General features: G+C 37.3%; 1 protein-coding gene across 1 annotated transcript in view; it reads right to left on the reverse strand.

The window, feature by feature from the left end:
* Window positions 1-809: 809 nt before the first annotated feature.
* DCHS2 (dachsous cadherin-related 2) overlaps window positions 810-23,255 on the reverse strand; it is a 242,228-nt gene continuing 219,782 nt past the window's right edge. Inside the window, exons 16-20 of the mRNA XM_058550238.1 lie at window positions 21,516-21,667; window positions 9,695-9,825; window positions 7,540-7,826; window positions 6,451-6,583; window positions 810-4,400 (exon numbers count right to left, since the gene is read on the reverse strand). Of these exons, the coding sequence (XP_058406221.1) occupies window positions 1,774-4,400; window positions 6,451-6,583; window positions 7,540-7,826; window positions 9,695-9,825; window positions 21,516-21,667 (3,330 nt within the window). The 3' untranslated portion in view covers window positions 810-1,773. The remainder of the gene's footprint in view (window positions 4,401-6,450; window positions 6,584-7,539; window positions 7,827-9,694; window positions 9,826-21,515; window positions 21,668-23,255) is intronic.

Consider the following 23,255-nt stretch of genomic DNA (forward strand, 5'->3'; position numbering starts at 1 on the left):
GAAATCTTCTTCCCCAGATGTGATGAAGAAAAGGAGAGCCATGCATCCGTCCTTCAATTTTTAAGTGTTTGATGCCTAAATGACTTTCCATAGGATTCCAGGCTTGTCCAAAAATCTTCATGTTTCATACAATTTCTAATGTGGTTTTATACACTTGTGTTCAGTTTGAGTGAGCAAAGATATATAATTGATAAAATCAACACAGGAAGCCTTAGAATTATTTACCTACAATATTATCCAATTATTTATCCAGGTATCAAGCATGGCATCCCGTGATGTTTTTCAGTAAAGAGAAATTAGTTATCTCACATAATTTTACAGATGAAGCCTATTGAAAAAAACATAAAGGAAATTTTCTATAGCAGAAGCCCATACTAACTACTAACAAAACCACACCAGATGCCCTCTACACTTGACATGAGAATCCTAAACTCTTATTCCAAAGCCTAGCCATGTTGCCTACTGTGGGTGACTTCTGGACCAACATCATCAGGATGTGCTCTGCTTTCCTAGAAGGGACAAGAGTCTTTGATGGATTCTCAGGCTCACCAGAGAGAAGGCCATAGCATTACAGGTGAGTACCACACAACACCACTATATTTCTGAAACAGTAGCTGCACAAAACAATTATTTTAACCATGTTGCCAAACTGCTCCATCTAATGACAGTCAAAACTAAACACGAACATGAACAAATGGAAGAAAGACTCCTGACATCCGTTCTTAGCTTTTATAATAGAAATATTTATCTAAAAAAAATCTTCATTTAAAAATATATTGCTAAATTACTCTATGAAATTTATTATTAGCTAATAACATAATTTTATCTACTCAAACTTTTAAAACTGACATTAAGTGGATAAATTATTTCTTACCAAAAGTTACTGCATCTAGAATAAAAGAAAATGAAGAAACATCTACAAATTAATCTTCAAAGTTTAATGTCTGTACCCATACCATGTTACAAGACAGAGCATTGAAAAAAAGAATCATCATTCTATTTGTAAAGAAGGCCAAGGAAACACGTCTTAGGTGGCAGCCAACCACACACACTTATTGCTTTTACTGATCCTGGCCCTCTATCAAGAACATGCATTTCTGGGTCATTTAATTAGGAATAATTTTCTTATTTGGCATGGAGTTATGACAAGTTTCATTCTTAATTTCTCATTAGATTTCCAAAAGACACCACATTAAAATTCAAATTATGGCTAAACTCCACAGTGTGGCATTTGGGGAAAGTGGAGAAATGCATCTCTAAATACATCAGGATCTACAGAAAATCGCTTTACTTTAAAACTTAAGTTTATCCTGCCAAATTTCCTCTCTGTGTTACCTTCTGTCATATACACCTTCTTGATTCAATCTTCACTAATTTGTTTTAGATATAGCAGTGCAATCAGTAGTAATGTGACCAGAGTGCACCACACTTTATTTCCATTTATTTTCATATAAACATGTTGGTCGTCAGTCAAGTTCATTGTGTCCTTTGGAAATCTAATCATACAGAAAACTGGGTATCTCGGAATATGTGTTACTTAATACAGACAAACTTGAGTCCTGAGAGCAAAACATAAAGGTTAAAAGAGGGGGCAACTTCTCATTAAGGCTGGAAGAAATTTGAGAAACTTAAATGATGAAGTTCTAAAAATCCTGATGAAATTATATCACTCACTCGTAGATAAGATGAAGCCAATCTCGAGAAGCTTGCTTAAGAATGTTTTGTTCAATCATTCATGACCAATGGTGAGCAGGGGCTGACATCACAGTCATTCTATATTTGAACTTCATCTTCTGCTTTAAGTTCATGGCACGTACCACTTGGATGTGTTCCTAATAATTCTCCATCTGACAACAGTGGAGTCATGGCAGGGGTCTGTGTGGTCAGTAGGAAAAGAGATGGAGAAAAACTGGGAGTCATGGCTTCTGGCAGAGAATTGAGATGGTAGAGAAGGGGGGAGTGTGGGTATTTCTGAAGTACTTGTCCCGGGGTTATGGCTGGCTTTCTTGGTGGAACTGCTTTAATCCCAGGATGGGCTACTGCTGTAATCAAAGGTGGTGGGAAAACAAAAGTTTTCTTCTCTTTGGGAATGCCAGGCATATGTAAGTGCTCGTCCTTTAGTTTTGCAATATCATTAAATACTGAGGCAAGGGGTTGGAATTTGGGTTCCCAACTGAGGAGATAATCCCAGTGATAGTTGCCTCTCACATCATGATCAGAGGTTCTCTGGGTCGAAAGAGCTGCACATCTTGCTTCCTGAGCACCTGAAATAAAGATGGACTCTTTTCTGACATCAGCCAGGATGCCCTCTTTTACCTCTCTCTTCTTTAGTGTCTGGGGTAACACATTATTTTGAACATAGGTTGTGCCAGAGCCTTCTCCTCGATCTCCTTCTTCAAATGTATGGCTGGTTTCTGCTGTTTCGGCAGTGACCACCACATCAGTTTCCCCAGACAAGCAGGAGAGCTGGTCCGAGTCCCTCGGGATTCCAGAGTCTGGCACCCTGGATTCGCAATCACTCAGAGCTGAGCCAGACTCCTTTCTGTAAGGGTGCTCATTTATCCTCTGGATTTCCTTATCTTCTGCAGTTTCTCCTTCCACTGAACAGTGGCCACTGGAGTTTGAGTGCCTGTACAGATTTACAATGTCCTTCTCCATAAGACTCATTAAACTCAACCATTCAGGCATGGAGGCCATGGGCATCACCTCATTACTGCACTCATTAGTTTTCTGGAAGGGCTTGAGCATGCTGGCATCCCCCGTCAGTCTCAAATTGATATCTAAGGATGACGAGGCTTTCTTTTCTTCATAATCATTTATTGTGTCTTTTTGTTTATGTCTTAAAATCAGTACAATTAGAATGAAGACGAGTAACAGAAACACTAAAAAGGAGACTGCGAGGCTGATTGAAAAACTGCTGGCTGATACTGCTGAGTGTTTTCCTTCTGAGGAAGAAGACACATTCACAAAAACGGTACAAAATGTGACCTTGGAGTCTGGTTTGGGGCTACGAGCGATTATTTTCATTTCAATGGTGTCTTCTTTGCTGACTTGACTTTTTATTAGGGGAAGGGCTCTAGTCAAATAAATATTTCCATTAGTTATATTTACTGAAAAGAAAGGAGATGGAGTTTCAAGGGAGTAAAGAATAACTCCATCGATACCAGCGTCTGTATCTGATGCTTCCACTCTACCAATCAACTGTCTTAGGTTATTCTTTTCTGGGAGGTTGAAAAAATATTGATCTTGAGTGAAAATGGGTTCAAACTCATCTACACCTTCAATATCCACCCAAACCATTAAGGAGGCTGTTGAGTCACCTTTGTCTTTTGCCTGAACTGTGAAGCAGTATTTATTGTCATTTTCATAGTCAAGGACTTGCTTAGCATAAATATCCCCTGTTAAAGGGTCAATGAGGAAGGCATCACGGTCATGAGGCATCCCATGGGTGACAGAACAGGGTGATAAAATAGAATAGGTCAATTCTCCATAAGGACCTGCATCAAAATCCAAAGCATTTACAGAACAGATGGTGGAGAAAACAGGCAGATTTTCAGGAACAACACAGTTCAAGCTGGGGAACATAAACTGGGGTGCATGGTCATTATCATCTAGGACATTGACAAACACAACTGCAAAAGAAAAATGTTTCTTTTCTTCATCTGAAGCTTGGACAGTTAAAGTGAATTTTATCGTTTCTTCATAATCCAGAGGTTTAATCAAATAAAGAACTCCAGTTTTTTCTTCCAAGTGAAAATGCCCCTTCTCATTTCCAGAGATTATACGGTAGATGATTTCTGCATGAGAACCCACGTCATGGTCATTTGCTGAGACCACAGTGATGTGACTCCCTAGAGGGGTACTTTCCTTGACATGGGCATGATATTTCAGACTGTTGAATTTAGGTGGATTATCATTGACATCAAGCACGTCTATTGATACAATGGCTGTGGAACTCAATGGAGGGCAGCCATGGTCAGATGCCAGAATGACAAGCTTATGACTGGCAGTTGCTTCTCTGTCCAGATTGTGAACCAACACCAGATAACCAACTTGCTTATAAGGATATTCTGAATGAATGAAACTAGTTTCCAAGTGGAAATTGTTCTGTGAATTACCACTGATGATGGAATATTCAACGTATGTGTTTTCACGGGTCCAGTCATGGTCAATGGTCGAAAATGTGACAAGCGTCCCTCCAATTAGAGCATCTTCACTCAAGCTAAGATTATAATATTCTACTGCAAACTCAGGGGCATAATTGTTCATATCTTGTACTTCTATCTCCACTAAGGTAAGAGCCCTCAGGTCAGGAATTCCACCATCACTGGCTTCAACAAGCAATTGAATTGTTGATTTTTTATCCAGAAGTAATAAAGGATTGATAGTAAATATTGTGCCTGAAAAACAAGACATAGCATTTCAATGTTGTGAAATTAAATTTTCATGATCCATTTAGTTAGCAAATATTTATCAAATATTTACTAATATGTTTAGTTGTTAGATTTAAGTTACAACCGAGAGTAACTCCAACCAGAAAATTATTATAGTTATTTATATTTATATTATTATATTTATATTTTTGTGACACTTAAGATCCAGAAATAATATTCACGACATTCACTCTACTAAACGTGCATGCTGCCTGAAGATGACTTTGCCACAAATTTCTCTTAATTTTATTTTTATAGAGTAAGTTGTTCCATTACTTATTTTTTAAAGGAAAATGTATTCTTATTTGAAAAATTTATACCCCATTCTACTACCCACAGACACATGTATAGAGACATTTTAGCATAAAGATATTTATTCTGGAAATACTGGTTGGCACTCACTCTAGTCAAAAGAAGATAGTAAATATGATAATGCAGAGTTACAACTATTGCTTAATTATACAGATGTCTTTCCTAAAGCTCTTGGTTAATTCAGCAAGTGGATTTTGCCCTTACTGATGAAATATTTAATAAATTTTGTCATTTTAAATATAGAAATTTGTATTTTTATAAGTATGTATGTAACTATATTTTTCTAGGATAAATGTGTTTTAAGTATGGTCACTAAAAAAGAATACAAAATGTTATCATTTAAATGCCACATTTCAGTTAGAGACTCATCATGAACTAATTGACCTGTTAACATCTAATATTTTAAAAACATTCTAATCAATAGCTCATTGTAAATTTGTTGATAACACATGTCAAGCAAAAGTGTTGCTAGGATTGAGAGCGCAGAGGGAACACCTCGCACGCCGTGATGTGCTGTGGCCAGGGCAGCAGTTGCCATCGTCTGAGGCAAAAAAAAAGAGTGAGAGAAGAAAAGGAGAACCAAATTGCTGACATGTTTATATCATACATATTTGAATGTAGCCATTCATCCATTGGTTGTGTGGCAACATCACCTACTTCTCTCCATGTTACAACATTTCGTGGGCCTCATATGGGTATTTTGTGACTAAATTCTCCTTTCAGATAATGCTGAGGTTAAATTTTTTAATTGAGATATAATTGATATATAACATTATATTAGTTTCAGGTGTACAACTTAATAATTTGATATATGTATATACTGCAAAATGATCACTACGATAAGTCTAGTTAACACACAATAAGTCTAGTTAACATCCATCATCCTGAGGTTAATTTTTACATCAGCTCTCACTCGTGAAATGATGCCCTGATGGGTGGAGATGGGGAAAACACACTGTAATGTGTCCCCAGTCCTGTTATTTTCTAGACTGAGCCCTGCTAGGGAAAGTGCATTGCTAATTATTCATCTTTATCGAATTTAACTTTTAATGTTTACTCATCGTAAAACTTTCTCTATACAGTGCTTAACTGTTCTAATCTGAAATCACTTGACTGAATGCATTTCCCAACCACAAATGTCTTGCTCTCTGATAAAAACACAAAGAGCTTTGGAAGGCATCAAAGAAACCAGAACACCACAATGGTTTTTACTTAGTAGAGATGCTTGAATAATTTTCCATTTTCAATTTTTTTTTTGTACTTATTGAATATATGATGTTATTACTGAACTTTTTGTACTTGGCTTAGAAAACAGTTTCCAAACTCTAGTAACATGAAGTCTTCAGTAGTAAATTAATCCTTTTGACTTGATTTTGATTCTTTGAGGCCTAGGATGACTACCTGAAATGCACTTGGTTGGACCGATGAACTGGGTGTTTACTATATTGGGGTCTCTGAACTTCTGTGCATTTGCCAGAATTTAATAAATTCCTTTTGCTTTCCAGCCATTGAGATGTTGGGGAAGAGAAATAACACTGGGATTTGCTACCATGGCATTTGATGTGAAGAGAAATAAGAAGTTGCTGTCTATAATACCAGGGGGTGGGGGTGGAGGGCTATTTTAGGAGCGTTTAGGAAGGATTATTTCAGGTTTCCATCCTGTAACTCAAACCTATGAACACGAAAGCCACTATAAATCACTCACCATTCACAGGATCAATTGAAAATTCCTTAGAAGAGGAAAGGATTCTGTAAGAAATGTTCTGATTGCTTTCTAAGTCTGTGGCTGCCACAGTCAGCACAGAGTGCCCCACTGACACAGATTCAGGGATGGTGACCTGAGGGACAAAGAGAAATGGACATCGTGCTTAAAGGCTATAGATATTTTCACTATCAGGGCCAGAATATGAGATCATTTTATTCATTTTGCTCATGGAAATACACAGAAAACTTGACTTTATTATGCAGATTAATTTATAGAGTTGACACATTAAGAAGATTGTGTTAGTCCCAGAATTCAGAAAAAAAAATTTTTTTTTAATTTCTTTCAGTTTTTATTTTTACTATGGAAAAAATTTCCTTCTAAATTATTTCTGTGTGGAAGAGGATAGCTAATACATTCACTAATATATTGTTACATTGTACATTGTATAATTATGTACATTGTGTAATTTAGCAAGCCTTAGCAGAAGATCATTGCTTGAGTTAGTCCTATGTTGACTCATAAACCTTGCATTTGCTACATTCAAGAGTCCTGGAGCCCATTTCCAATTACTGAGTTGAATGCTATCATTGTCCTTCTTCTATAAACAGATACTATGCTCTAAAAACTAAAATTTTCACTTTACAGTTTTGTTCATGATTTGTTTCTGCAAAATGTTAATCAGTATATTCCAAAAATATGCCTAGGAAAGAAAAAATTTTCCCAAATTAACTGGAGATAACCCAAACTATCTTATTGTCTTATCTGTGGCAATTTGTAAATATTAGGCAAGTTCCAATTGTTATGAACAACTGGATCCTAAAACTAGATCCCTAAAACTAGAAAAATGATGACATACTTTCCTATGATGACATATGATACATACTTAAGAAACTGAATTGAATGAGATATTCAATTCCATATGTACTTCTATCCTCCATGATATTAAATATAAAATCCTCAGCATCAACTTAGGCACAAAAACAGTGAATACTGTCTGCCTAAATTAGTCTTTCAACAATGGTAGGCTTACATTATTCTCTGTTCTTTCTAGTTTTGGATGTGGTTTCAGCATCTCTTTAAGCTCTTTACCTGGTAAAAATCTTGAGAAAATACTGGTGGGTTATCATTGACGTCCAACACATGGACAATGAGTGCTCCCTCTGTGTGGTGCACCAAATCAGAAATTTGGATGAGCAGCTCATATTCAGTGGCTTCTTCAAAATCCAATGTTTTCACTAGCACCACTCTTCCAGTGGTCTGATCAATAGCGAACTTGGTTCCAGGATTACTCTCTTTGGCAAAACTGAAGATGAAAGCTGGATTCAAATCCTCGTCATGAACTGATATCTGAGTCACAAGTACACCAGGCAAAGAATCTGAAATAGTCATGACCGATGTCAGTCTCCATTAAAATTCATCCTTTGAAATACTTTTCTTTAATAGTTCAATCCAAGCATTTTTATGTAAGTCCAACATGATTTGCTGTTTCTTGGCATGGTTTCTCATACAAAGCCCGTTATGAACTGAACAAAAACTCTGAAGAATTTACGAGCCCAATAAAAGTGAAAATTTACCATTGAGTAGGGAATCGAGGAGGTAAATATATTCAATTTTTTTATTACACTTTTCATCATATGCTTACAACAGAATTCCAGGACTAAGAAACATTCTATGCCATTTATTTGTACTGTAAGGTTTCTGTATCAAAATCATATATTCATGGGGGATGTGAGTGGGAAGAAGGTTTACTACTCAAAATGTTAATACAAAACACAAAATTTGGAAAAGTAGGCAAGATTTAAATGAAAATGCTTGGATACTGAAATTAGAAATAGATAATTAGTTCCTTGTACTTATTTTTGTAAAATTATTTCTTTTGGAGTGGCACATATACTGCTTCCTTCTCTTTACATCTGACTCACAAAATTAAGACTAAAGAAAGTATACATCGTACTGCGATGAAAGCAAATCTCTAATATTATTCACCAAAAAAAATCACAAAAGTAGATGACATGTTAAGTATCTCACACACTATATGTGTTCTCTAGCCTAAACTGCCATGAAAGGGACTTTGGTTTTAAGCCGATAGGTATGGTGCAGGTAGAAAGAAGATGCCAAGATCTTCAGAATAGTTCCACTGTATACGAGACTCATAATTTTCATATTTCAAGCTTGAACATTCTTGATGTGCACCAACCACACTTCACCCCATCAGTATGTTTTGATTTATGCAGTTTGTTCTTGTGATATATTTATACTTGGTGCATTGCTGCATTTTGATGTTAATCCATGTGCTTTAGAAGAGTACCTTCAGTAAAAGCAAATGAAAATATATCAAATAGGTGAGAGGCAAAACTGGACAATTTTTTATTGGTAGAATATTTCATAATATTTAGAATATTTGTAGATATCCCTATATGCAGAAGTTTCTGGAATATATCTCTCTGTGAGCAGTGATGGTTTTAAGTTGTTTGGAAAGTAAACATAACAAAAAGTGAGGAACATTTAGGAATGAGTTGGGTATTAAGAGTGAAAGGAGAGAGGTAAGTGAGGGGGCACCAATATTTGCAACTTCAATTATAAAGAATTGGTTGGGTTTTACCAGTACAGCCATTGACCACAGTCAACTTTGGGACTATAGACTATGGAATCATTGTATAACCCAGAGACCCAAACAGCTAAAATTAATCAGCATATCACGTAAAATTTTATATTATCAACCTCTACCATTAATGCGGTAAAATTTTTCTGCAAATGTTGGAGTTTAGTTAACACTAGAGAAAAATGATGACTTTGTGTGACAAACATCCAATTCCCTTCACTTATTACTTGTCATTAGTATACTGCAAAGACTGACAAAGTTAGTCTAAGAACATTGCCTCTTCTCAGAGGAGCTTCAGGATGATCATCACAGTCAACAAAAGATGCTTTTTCATAGAGTAGATTTCAGTTTTAAGAAATGTCTGTACACAAAAAGAAGCTATGTGGAATTGTGGTTTGAACATGGGAAATTGGCCTGCTGATCTGAATGCAAATCCCAACTTTAACATTTAACATCTTTGACATTCGATATTTAACTTTTGACCATCTGTTTTCTATTCTGTAAAATGAAGATAAAAAATCTATCTATGTCGTATGGTTGTTGAGGATTAGTACTCATATTTAATACAGCGCCTGGCTGAAAAAATGGTAGATGACACTATACAAGTTAATCAAAACCACTATTTCAATTCACCACACTTACTTTCTGCAATTTCCACTGCTTCAGAGGGGAGAAAAGCCGGGGCATTGTCATTTATATCAGTCACCTGTATCTTGATCACACTTGTACCAGAAAGTCTGGGCATCCCTTTATCTGTGGCTTGCACAATCAAGCTGGTTTGGAAAAGAATCAAGGAATGTTATCCATCATCCAGAGAATAAGAAAAACAACATAAATATCAAATATCCAGTTGAAAATTTAAAAATGAGCTGACTAGCTACTTTTATTTCTCCCCCTGGATTTTCTAAATGGCATCATTTAAAATTTATTTCATAAGAATGGTAACCTGAAATTTATTTATTTTTGACACATTTAGAGAATCAAACCCAGCAAGCCACCAGGCATCATGAGGCCCTTAAAACAAATGGGCCATTCCCGGAAAACAGACTGTAAAATTCACTCCTTTCCCACTAAAAACAACTTGAAAAGTACAAATACCAATATCTATTCTTTGGATAAGTAGATGGCCTCCACCTTGTGCCACACATGGCCTGGATATTGCTACATATTTCCATTTTAATGCACCAAGAAAAGACAGAGCCACTAAAAGATTGCTTTGTATTGATATTTTTTTCAGATCCAAATTGCAAATCAATCAAAATTGTAGAATTAAGAGAGGACACTGTCATGATTAATACATGTATGAAAGATGCATGATTGGCTAGGACTATAGAGTAGAGGTAAAAGTCCATGATCTGGAAGAATTTACATGCAGTAATTCAACCTCTCTTGGATGATAATACAACTAGCTTCTCCTGCAACCAAGTTAGAAGCCTTATTAGTGTCTTCGACTTCTCCCTTTCTGTCATCACTCTTCCAACATCCAACTAATTATGAGTCTTATAGGTTTTACCTCCTGAATATTGCTTGGATCAAGTGTTCCATCCATTTCACCCCTACCTTCAGAGCCTCAGATAGACCCATCAACCATCCTACTGTCCAGGGACTGAAGGGCTTCCTGGGATATGGGACATTCAGGTTTTTTTTTTTAAACCGGGACAGTCCTGGGCAAACCAGGACAAGTCAGTCTTTGTAGCCTCATCCCCTCATCATCTTTACCTGGAATTCTGGATATTTATTACATCCTTTCTCAACTGGAGCACTTGCTACACACCAATCTCCCTACTGCAAGTCTCATCTGCTCCTATCCATCCCCCACATTGCAAGTCAATTGCTGTTACCTAGAATCCTAATTTGAAAACCTGACTGTCTTATTTAAAAACTTTTTTTGGCTGTCCATGGCTACAAGAAGTAGTTCAAGCTTCAGCACATGCACATGACCTTCTATGATCTGGCTTCTGCCTGGAATCCCTGTCTCTACACTCTCAAAGCTCACATCTCTGGTAAGCTTCACTGATCTCTCAGCTGATTTGGATGTCCCTTTCTCTATCCCCTAGCACCTTGTACAGTTGTCCTTCCATATCCGTGGAGGATTTGTTCCGGGACCCCCTGCGGATACCAAAATCTGTGGATGCTCAAGTCTCTTATATAAAATAGTATAGTATTTGCACATAACCTATGAACATCCTCTCATATACTTTAAATCATCTCTAGATTATTTGTAACACCTAACACAATATAAATGCATATAAATACTTGTTATACTGTATTGTTTGGGGAATAATGACAAGAAAAATAAGTCCATACACGTTCAGTACAGATGCAACCACTGCAGGCCTTTCCATCCGAAGTGGGTTGAATCCGCGGATGCAGAACCTGCAGATACTGACGGCCAACTGTATATTCTTCTGCCATAGCAATGATCACCTTTTGTTCTTAATGATTTATTTGTCTGCCTCTCCCATAAGTTCCTTAAAGACTTACCTTATTTGGTTTTCTTTAATACATGTTGAGTGCTGTTCTCTCAAGATTTGTCTAAGATTATAAATGTATAATAGGACAGAGCCAGGATTCAAGCCCAGGTCTTGGTTGACTGGAAAGCTTGTGCACTACTATACGAGACTTTCCACATGCCTCTCTTACTGTGTATATATCACACCCCAATGTATAATCATTAGTTTTTCACTCTCCTCCAAACACTGAATTCCAGGAGGGTAGCTGAGTAATAAAGTGAGTTGTCAATCAGAAGATGATCTTTATTTCAGAAGTGGTATCAGTCTTAGCTAGTTGTAGACACTACCTTTTAAGAAACAGACTTGGAAGTTGACACACTTCTACTTTCTTTTCCATTGTTAGCTAACCTGAAAAGTGTCTATCTTTCCAACCTTAAATTTTAAAATGATGTAAAATAAGAATCAACTCTTTCTTGGTTTAAAGTCCACTTAATAGCAAATGATCTCTGCTTATCTACTGTTCCCAAAGCACACAGGCTGCCTTCTACACTATCAGAGTTGGGACATCAAGTAGAACAACTACTTGAATTTCACACTTCTGAAGCCTACGAATAATTCCATATGGAAAGTTTGTTTTGTTAACATAAACGTTGTCAGGTACATGTGTAAAAATTTTACTAAAAATAATCAACTCATAATGTTCTCTGCCCCTGCTGTCTGCCCCTCCCCTTGTCATAGTAAAGTCTCAGCCAAGACATCAAAGCTATGGCTCTGTCAATTCTTCCGCTATAACCATAACCACCCTATTTTCACAATGTTACAACTTCAGGAGTTCTATGTAATGCCTACGTCAGGTTAAAAAAAGTGTGATTATTTGATATGGAGGGAAATATATGATTCAGTTTCAAAATAAAAGGACAAGTAAAAGGTGTTTCAATGGTGTGAAGAACAAATGAAAAATTATGAAGGCAGATCCACTGAGATTCTACACATAACTCCTGCGAGACCTCAAGTTTTCTATGATTGCTCCTTGGCAGTCTTTGTAAAACTATTGGTTGTAGCCAGTCCAGCTGGCTCCATGTTCCAGAACTGCTGCCTTGATTAGTTTATCAGCAGAGACTATAAATGAAACTGACCAGATTTAAAACAGGCCCATTCTAGTTCAGAGCATATTTCCCCTTGGTGGAATACACCAAGCATGGGAAGCTTCTTTTGCCATGCAAAACTTTAAATGAGACTTTAAACAGGCAGGATCTTTTCTGATTGTCTTAACAAATACTGAAGATGGTGGTAAAGGATTTTTCAACTCTCTTTCAGCGGTGTCTTAAATGTCTACCGAGAATTAAGTGTTCCTTCTGAAACTCTAAGAAAAACAAAAATAGCAGCCAACATCAGAAACACCTACGAAAAGAAGAGCTATGACTTCTGGTTATATCTATACAGGTTTTATCTCTTCTTCCTTCTGAGAACCTACTATCATGATAGTAAAAGAAATTAAAATAAGGTATATGTCCATAAGGCTAAAAAGAAAATGGGAGGAGATATTAGTGGGTGGAGTGGGTGAGAAGTCTCTACAAATTTCTGGAAAATGCAAGCAGATTAAGGAATGGTTACAGATAAGTGGGTCACAGATTAAAATGCATGATACAAAGGGAGATAAGGATGAGTGAGAAGCAGATGTGCCTCCACGTAACCAAGGAGAGGCTCAAGACAAGGCAAAGGGTGGGGTGAGATATCAAGATAAAAACAGCTTGAAGATTATTTTAAACTCAAAATACAGAACAATCAAATCCCCTTGCCCATTGCTCTTCACTCCCAGGCAAAAGTATGATGTCCATACTCAGGGAAAGTAATATTGAGAGACTGTCCCTACAGAAATGAAAGCCCCTCCCAAAGAAAAAAGAACTCTCTATACACTGTCATTTGTATGTCATCCTGCAAAGAAGTCAGTTTCCTCTCTGGTTCATGTGAAGGTGAAGTGTGCTGGTCAATAGCTCTGGCAGCCCACTCAGGGATTCTCACGACTTTGCTATCTCCTCATTCAGAACCAAGGATCATTGGTTACTTACAGAAAGCCTCCAACATGAAAAAAGAGAGTGCAAAATAGACAAAGAGAAGAAGTGAACCCAAAGGAAACAGAGATCTTCAAAGAACAAAAGAAAATGTAAAAACAATTCTAATTAATGTCCTTGGAGAGCTATCAGAAGGTAATACATGTGAAGCTGGGTATCTGAGGATTATTGTAAATATTCAATAAGATTACCTTTCGACCTTGTTATGAAAAGAAGTTAATCTTGTCAATTTGCCGTTTTCCTGTTTAACTTGAGTGGTAACTCAAGGGTCACAAGGATTTATGAGCTTGTTTTACAGAAGAAAGAGAACACCTTCAAGGATCATCAGATAGCCAGCCCCCAGCTGCTATTGACGCCCAGAAGTCAGATTGCCCAGGGGCTTATTGGGAGTGAAAGATACATGGATTACCCCTTTGTTTCTCTGAGACTCCTCTTGACACATTCTGTAGCTCTATAAAACCCCCAGCTTTCTTCTCTTGTTAAAGTGGATTTGAGAGAACCCACGCTCCCGCCTTCTCCTTTTGGCCAATTCAAATAAACCTTTCTCCATCTCGAAGCACTGATGCCTCAGTGTTTGGCTTACTGCACCTGGGGCACACAAACTTGGGATTAAGAGGTTCGGTAACACATGCATAAAACAAGAACAAGACACTGTGGAAAAGCTCAAAGATCAAGGAAGAGCTTTTGGAAATAAAAAAATATATAATATCCTCCGATTTTTTAACTAGAAAACAAAAAAGAAAATTTAGAAGGCTAATGTTAAGGAAATCTCTCAGAAAAATAAAACAACAAAAATCAACCAACACATAAAACAAGAAATGGAATGCAGTAAATAAAACATTACTGATGAAGGATCAATCCAGGCAGTCCAATGCTTGATTGAACAGGATCCAGGAAAAAGGAACATGGCAAAGTAAACAAACAAACAAAACAAAACAAAACACAGAAGGGAGCTAATTATCAATGAAATAATACAAGAAAATAGAAAGAAACATTTCTCCTTATTTAAAGAGCACACCAAGTACTCAGCACAAGGAAAGACCCACATCAAAGTATTTAATCACAAAATTTCTAAATATTATGAATGAAGAACACAGTTTGAGAGTTTCCTCAGAGAACAAAAAAACAAATCCTATACCAAACATATAATTGGAATGACATCAGACTTCTCAACAGCAAAACTGGGTTGTAAAAGATAACAGAACAATGCCTTCAAAGTTCTAAAAGAAATTTTCAACTTCTATACTATCCATTGTATAAATCACATGTGAGGATAGAATAAAGGCATTTTCAGATAATACAAGTACTCAGAGAATTTACTTCCCTGGTACCTTTTCCTACAAATCTACTGGAAGAGAAAAACTAAGAAAGAGAAAGACATGGGATCTGGGAGCCAGGGGCCCAACTTGGGAAAGCAATAAACCAAAGTCATGGGACACCAGCTTTGCAGGAGGCTGAGAGAGCCAGATCCTTCATGCTAGATCAGGAGGGCGGAAAGCAGCAGGAACGAGCTCTTCAAGGAACCAAGAGGACTTGATGGAGTATTTGATATGAGAGGCATTTGGGGGGAAAAAGATGGGTGGGCAAGACAGAGCTAATGGAGAATTTACAAGGAATTAAGTACATGTTTATAGCAAATTGGGTGAGCAAAAAAGAAAGATAATCATTAACTCAGGGTGAAGGGGAGGGTAAGAAAGGAAATATAATCATACAGCATGACCTGGCTCTGAAGTGAAAATTTATATAACCATATAATGTAAACAGTGATTATTGATTAAATGAAAAACAGTGATATGAATATAAAGAGAGAATTAGATATGTGTAGGTAAAAATATTAAGCCACATCTATTAAAACAGGAAGTAGAGAGATAGGTTTAAAATTATAAATTAAGACATATCTTAAGTGTTTATAATAACAGAGAAAACCAATTAGAAGTGTCAGCCTCTGGAGGCTTTAGTGTTGGGATGGCGGAGGCAGTTCAGCTAAGCCTGTTGATACTCTATGATACTATCTGATATTTTTTAAATGTATTACTTTAATAACAATAAAAAATTTTAAATAAGAAAATGTACTTAGCTCCAAATCTTTAATCTATCTATTAAATACTTCCTTTCTTCCTACAAACATGCTCAAGTCGAGCCAATCCTAAAACCATACCCTACTCTCAAGCCTGAATCCCACTCAGTTCCCACCATCTGGCATTCCTTCCTTCTAACTTGACATTGCTGGAAAAGAAAAGCAGTCCCTCACAATTGTCTCTGCTTCCTATTTTAGTCACTCCTCAACCCACTATAAACTGCTTTCTTTCCATCACTTTAGTGGCTCTCCTTTGGAAAACAATATCAAGAGTTTCCTAATCACCAGACATTGGTCTCTTTCCAGTTGCGGACATAAACATCATAAATCTCAAAATGCTTACTCAGCCTTGTTTGAAGTGAAAAGAAATTCCAGGTCCCAGTGGTATTCACTGAAAAGTCTACAGAGGAAACAATCCTGCCGTATGTGTTTTGAAAACTAAAAGTACTAAGCTAAGACATCAGCCCTTGTTTATGCACAGACAGATACAAGGTGGGAGAATATTTGCATTCTGGTGACACAGGAGGAAAATGAACAGAAAGCACTGTTGGGACACTCGCCAAATGAGGCAAAAATTTTATTTAAGTTTCAATCTATACATAGGATGTTTCTTACTTTCACAAATTACAATTCCTCTCTTTGAAGTTTACAGAAGCTCTCTAAGTTAGTAATTCACAACCATGAAGTATTTGTTGTTTGAGCTCCCAAAACTTGTAGTGTTTGTAACATGTATTTGTTATAGGATATTGTATTTGCTCACTTAATCTGTAGAATATTTTCATTAGTAAAAATCAATCTGTTGAGTTTTAAATTAACTTTACAGCTCTGTATTAATTAACCTACAAAAATAATAGTATGTAAGCTTTTTTGTTAGAAAATAATTTGCGACAAGCCTATTCCTTGCAAACTCCTTAAAATAAGGAATACTTTTAGCAGATTCTAATCCAAACACATTTGGAAACGTTTTTCTTCTATGCAGTGCAACCTCTCTGCTTGGTTTCCATGAAACCATCTTTTCCGGGTTCTGTTCCTATCTTTCTACTTCCTGAATCTATTTTACTGGCTTCTATTTCTCTGCCTGGCACTCAAGTGGTAATAATCCCCCAAATTCTCATTTTACATATTCTCCCTAGGTAATTCCATTTTACACATTTTCCCTGGATGAATCGCAAATCTAAATCTTGAATAAAGACCCCTTTCCTGAGCTCCAGATCATTATTTTTAACTGCCTAAGGAGAATGTATCTTTACTGTTGCTCTTGCACTGGCGCTAAAAATGCTCAGAAAAAAATCACAATCCCAATCGATTCTTCTTCCTGCCTTTCCTATGTAAATCTCAGAAGCATTTTCTATCTCCCTCCATCTTCCTATGGATTCCATATCTGAATCAACTGGTAAGTATGCCCCCTCCTTCTATCGCCTCTACTTTATCCACATAACATACCTTTCACAGCTCATGGGCTTAACTAGTCCACCTGGTGCTGGTTCTCTGTCCTGCAATGCACCCTTTACTAGTTGCCTTTTAAAAATAAAGATTTGAACATGCTCTCGATTCCCTATGCTTCTATACCACCTCAACAAGACAGAGCACAATTTCCATTATATATGGCATATAAAGTCCTTCAAAACTTGCTGCAACCTATCAGTCTCTTTGTTGTTGTTGTTTTGTTTTGTTTTTCATATCATTGTGCGAGGTTCTTTTCCAGTTTTACTGAGATATGATTGGCATACAGCACTGTATAAGTTTAAGGCGCATAGCATAATGACTTGACTTACATATATTGTGAAATGATTACCACAATAACTTTAGCTAACATCCATCATCTCATAGAGACACACACACAAAAAAGAAGGCATTTTTTTCCTTGTGATAAGAACTCTTAGGATTTATTCTCTTAACTACTTTCCTATGTATCACACAACAGTGTTAGCTATAGTCATCATGTTGTACATTACATCCTAGGACTGATTTACTTATTTATCTTATAACTGGAAACTTGTACCTTTTGACCACTTTCATCCTACTCCTCCGTACTCCAGCCTCTTTTGTATTACCCCAGACTCAGCTGCTTCTCAGGTGCACTGTACCACTTGTGACTTCCAAACATACCAAACACTTTTGCACATTCATGCCTTTCCTCATGCTTTCTGCCTGGAATGCCTTTCATTCCCTTTTCCACTGGAAGACAACAGACTGGGGTTCCAATCCCAGCCCCACCACTGATGAGTCATGCATTTTGGAAAAGATAATTAACATCTCAGCCCATTTCCTACCTCGTATATACAACTGCTTTTTAAAATTTCTCTCACAGTCATACTGAGCATTCAATGGAGAATATGATTTTAGCATTGCTCCTGGCAATAACTGCTCTTTGACCTTGAATATTTATGCTATAGAAATTGAATTTTTAAACACTTAAATTAATTCTTATTTGCCTATGACTTTTACTTGCTCATTTTTTTTAGGGGGTGGGGTGGGTAAGGAACATTGGCCCTAAGCTAACCTCTGTTGCCGATCTTCCTCTTTTTGCTTGAGGAATATTGTCCCTGAGCTAACATCTGTGCCAATCTTCCTCTATTTTTTGTATATGGGATGCCGCCACAACATGGCTTGATGAGCAGTGTGTAGATCGGCGCCTGGGATCTGAACCCTCGAACCCTGGGCTGATGAGGTGGAGTGTGCAAATTTAACCACTACATCACCAAGCCAGCCCCTTGTTGCTCATTTTTATTTAAAGTTCCTCAAAAGACTAAAAATCTTGGCCCTAAAGGGTTTTAAGGCTTACATGGTTATCAATCACCAGCTTAAACAGTGATATGTCTCTCCATGTCACTTATAAATCAAGTAGTGGAAAGCAGTGATTCACATCCCATTATTGCACGCTCACACCTAGACAAGTGTTATTCCACAATTGCAAGCTGGAACTTACTTGTTATCAGGATTTTAAGTTTCTGAAGTTTTTTTTTTTCCGTTTTGTGTTTTATAAATACACAGTTTGTACTTTTAAGATTCATTCACACGGTTCAATAGGAAGCCCTGCTACGACCACTCACACGGGCAAGTATCTCAGTCCTACCATTCACTAGCTGGGTACTCTTGGCAAACAACTTTACCTCTCTGAACTTCAACTTCCTTATCCTGTAAATCTTAAGTCCATTATGAGAATTCAACATGTAAAGTAAGTGTTCCATAAATGGCAACTATTACAATTATGAATATACTTCCTGCCATGGGTTATAACGGACTCGATTTCCAAGCTCCCTAAAAACAAGAATTGTTTTGTGAGTCTTTATATCCCCAGCCTCAGGCTTGGTTAGCTTATAAAATTCAGAAATATCAATCAGACAGAACTGAAGATCTATTTTATAATTTGTCATCATCTTTCCACTGAGTTTTTGTATATGTGGCTTAATATGAGAACTAAAAATTATTTAATTTTTATTTATTGCATTTAGATTGAGTAGAATTGTAAGTGACAATATCTTTTTTCCTCTCATTTTATACTGGAATAAAGAAGGCTAGAATTAGAAATATTTTCCTCAATCAGACAAAATAGCAAAATAGCAACCTCAAAAGTTAAAAAAAGTTAAAAACTAAATGACATCGTTTCCAAAGCATTAAGGAAGGGTGTAGCAGGATGGGGGAAATCATCCTGTTATTTCCCATTGCCTTAAATGTTGAGGAAAGCACTACAGAGGAAGAGAAGCCACAAGGGGGCGGAGGAGGGGGAGAACCTAGAGAGGCAGGTTTAAAATATTTCCTTGCCATGGTGATACTGGAGATAGTCTCTGTGTGTGTTTGCGTGTGTGTGTGCGCGCACATGCGTGTGTGAGTGTAGTTGTTTCTGTATCTCTCTGCGACAGTGTGTGTAGATTTCAACTTCTCTCAGTTTCTGCTTCTCCCAGCCTTGAGTTAAATTCTTCATGAGCAATTGGAGAGGGGCACTTTTAAATATTGGGACCAATTTAAATGTTGGGAACGTTGAAGCTATGACGCAAATAGGAAAAAGCTGAAAGGAATTAGATTTAATTGCTAATTAGACTGCATTGAGTAAGAAGAACATTGTAACAGAAAGTCATTACAATCAGGAAATGCTTAGTTCCTAGAACGTGGTAGACCTTCAATAATCTCTGAATTTGTAATCACTCAGGTGGCAACTAGGCTGAGATTTACCTGCAGTCATCTTTGGAGAGAAAAAAAAAAGCTTTTACACTTAAAGTTACTACAGAAACAGTGTAGCAGGAATAGGTTTTAACATTGGTTATACAATTGGTTTTAATATATTTATACAATAAGTATTGCAACAATTGATTACACTAAAATATTACTGAAAAAAAATCCTAGAAGTTAGTACAGAGTAAGGTCTTGAAAAAACTTTTAAAATACTTTTGAAGTAATATTTTGAAATATATTAAACAAAAAGAATTAAACACTTAAACTTTTAGAGTTGGGGAGTTTTTCAGAGCTTAATTAATCCAATCCACCCAGTAACAGACCCCATTCTAATCGTCTCTCACTGCTCAACCACATGAATATACTGCCCTTTCCTCATAAAACATGAAAGTAATCTGGTCTAGGAGAATATTGACACTTGGGTCTTTTTCTCTAAACGGGAAGGTCTGCTCTGTAGCTTGTACAGTGGAAACCGTGTGACTTAGAACCGGAATACCTAAGCGCCAGTCCCTGCTCAATCATTGAATGGTTCTGGGACCCTGAGCAAGCCACTGTATGTCTGTTGTCTTATCAGTGAATAAGAACATGCCTAACTTACTTCCTCGGGAGGTGACTGTTGGAATTAAATGAAATACTGTATGTACAAGGCCTTTCAGAAGAATATACAAAAATATGACACAAATATAAAGCACACTAAAGTGCACACTGAGAAAGTCAAGCTTCTCTTTGAGCACAGCCTTCCCAACCACTTCTCCAGAGACAAACAAGGTTAACAGTTTCTAGTGTATTCTTCCTGAAGTAGTCCAAGTGTGTGGGTGTGCTTCTTACTCAAACAGGCCTGCAGCATAAGCACTGTAGTGCATCTTATTTCCTCCACGTAGTCACATATCCTGGAGCTCTGGCCTCATTGGCACATACAGATATACCTCTTCCTCTTTTAAAATCAGTTTCGTGGTATTCCACGGAAGGCTGGGCCATCATTCTTGGAGCAGTCCCCATTCATGGTCATTTTAGGTTCCATAGAGTCTGTTTCTTTTTCTTTTACAGACTGGGACGCCATAAATATCTCTGTACATATGGCTAGACTTTTGTAGCACTGACTTTTTAAAATACCTAGAAGACCTGTGACACTATTATTCTCTCTTTTATAGAATTCTGTATAAGACTGGCATCTCTTGAACTCTAGACCAAAATACGTTTAATGTTGAATGTGTGCTTTTAATAAGATCATTTCTATTAGAACACAGCACTGCAGCAAGGACCTGATGGCAGGGTTGTACTTCCGAACACGTAAGAAAAGAATAAAGAATTAAAAAGAGAAATGTCATTCAGTCTTCACTGTTTTTAAAAACAATAACAAACATTTGCAGAGTGCTCTATGGTTCAGTGGGCATTTCACAAATATTGTCTTTCTTAATGTCTCTCATTTATTACTTAATAGCATCAAAAATCCATAAAATCTTAGAACTAGAAGGGATCTTAAAGTTCTTCTAGTCCAATCAACGTTTTCAAATAGCAAATAGTTTCTAAGCCTCCTTCAATGTCTCAAAAGGGTGATCATAAATTGGACCAAAGGGGAAATATATTTTACAAATAAGCTTACATACTAGGAAGTCACGCCCAAAGTAACACTGTTGTCAGAAACAAAGCAAAATAGCTGATCAAATGGATCTGAATCTGGCACAAACCTGTAGGAGTTGGTGAACTCGTAGTCCAGAATGGTATTTGCTGTTATCACACCGCTGAGTGCGTCAATCTGGAAGGCTTCTCCTTGGTTGCCAGAGAGAATGGAATACTCAATGAGGCCATTCACCCCACTGTCCAGGTCTCTAGCAAAAACCTGTGAGGAAGCAACTCTTCCATTAGATAAGGATTTAATCTGCAATATGAGTGAGGCCTGTTTTTCAGAGAAATGTGTTATGAAAGGATCACAGATTGTCAAACACACTTTAAAAACAATGATCAAAGGATCCCAACACAGGGCTGAAGCTTCCATTTATAATAAGGTGGATAATGGGTGAGAAAACTGTTTATTCTGCACACTCATTCAAAGGATTTCCAAGTAACTTCCAGTAGAAGTAGCACATGTTTTAAGCTACAATTTTAGTCAAGAGGAAAAAATACTTGAAAAAAAATCTGATTTGTCTGAATAGAAGATGTCCAGTACTGTACATGGATTTACACTAGCACCAGAAAAGGAAAGAAATCTCATAGTGAATGGTTGTCTTTCATCTGCTTTTCTTCCTGCTTAAAGTATTGCCTGTAAAATAGGCCATATGTGCATTTTTATATTGTATTCAAAGTCTCATTTTAAAAGAATCTTTAAACAAATGAAACAAAGCCTAGATTTAGTGCTAACAAATTTAGATCCTGATCATTTATTTGATGCATTATCACAGTAGTGCTGAGGACAAAACAAAAGTTTGCATCATTCTCCATGGAGATATATTATTTACTCTGCATTACATTTAAATCACAAAACTAATCCTATTAGTGGATTCAAGATATTGTTTAAGAACAAGTTGACAAATTAATTAAAACTTTTTTCCACTGATTTTTATCCTCTATGCCCCTCAACTTCGGCTCGAGCTCACATCCCTTGTCATCTCTCTCCTGGGCGATTACACTGATGTCCTTGTAGGATTTTGCTTCTAACTCCCTACTCTCTCAACCCATCCTTCACACTACTGTCAGAGTTCTCAGGGGACCCTGAGTGGCCCGGATGGGACACCCAGGACCTCATCAGGAGGGCACACAAGCCAGCTATTTGGTATAGAAAGGCAGCAATACAGAATTCCCTTTAAGATCACCAGGAAGAGAAGCTCATCTTCTTCTGGGCTGAATGAAGTCAATCACGTCCCCTGGGGCCACATACTTAAAAGTGTTACAGAGAGGAGGCCTCCCAGGAGGTATATCACTTAGGGTTTTAGGATGCCAGCAACTTGTATCCACTGTGGCTAACTTCACCAGGAAAGAAATGTATCAGAAAGATAGCACCCGGGTGAAGTACAAGAACCTGGATAGCTCTGGGAAACAGCTTCCCTGAGTTATTGCCCTCAAGATGAATCAACTCTATTTTTCTCCATCCTGGTGTCCTACCACTCAAGGTTCCAATTCCAGGAGAGAAAGTCTGTATGAGACTGGGGCAGTTGGCAACACCTCTGGCAGGGTGGGCGCTGGGGGGGGCCAGGTCACTATCTTGATTGACAATCCCACCAAGACTGCATCTGACAGAGGAGGGTCAGTTCCTAAAGGAAGTTCGTGGCGATGTAACCAAAAGGGGGGTGCACGGGCAGTGTGGTGGCAAAAAGCAAGAAGTAACTACCACATGGTGTAACTGCAGAGCGTTCTACATTCCTATTTATCTGAGGATGCAGGGAAATGGCAGTTCTAGTTTCCTGGAAACTAAATGATCTAAAAATGTGAAG

This window comes from Diceros bicornis, chromosome 11 (genome assembly GCF_020826845.1).
Source record: "Diceros bicornis minor isolate mBicDic1 chromosome 11, mDicBic1.mat.cur, whole genome shotgun sequence".
Lineage (NCBI taxonomy): Eukaryota > Metazoa > Chordata > Mammalia > Perissodactyla > Rhinocerotidae > Diceros > Diceros bicornis.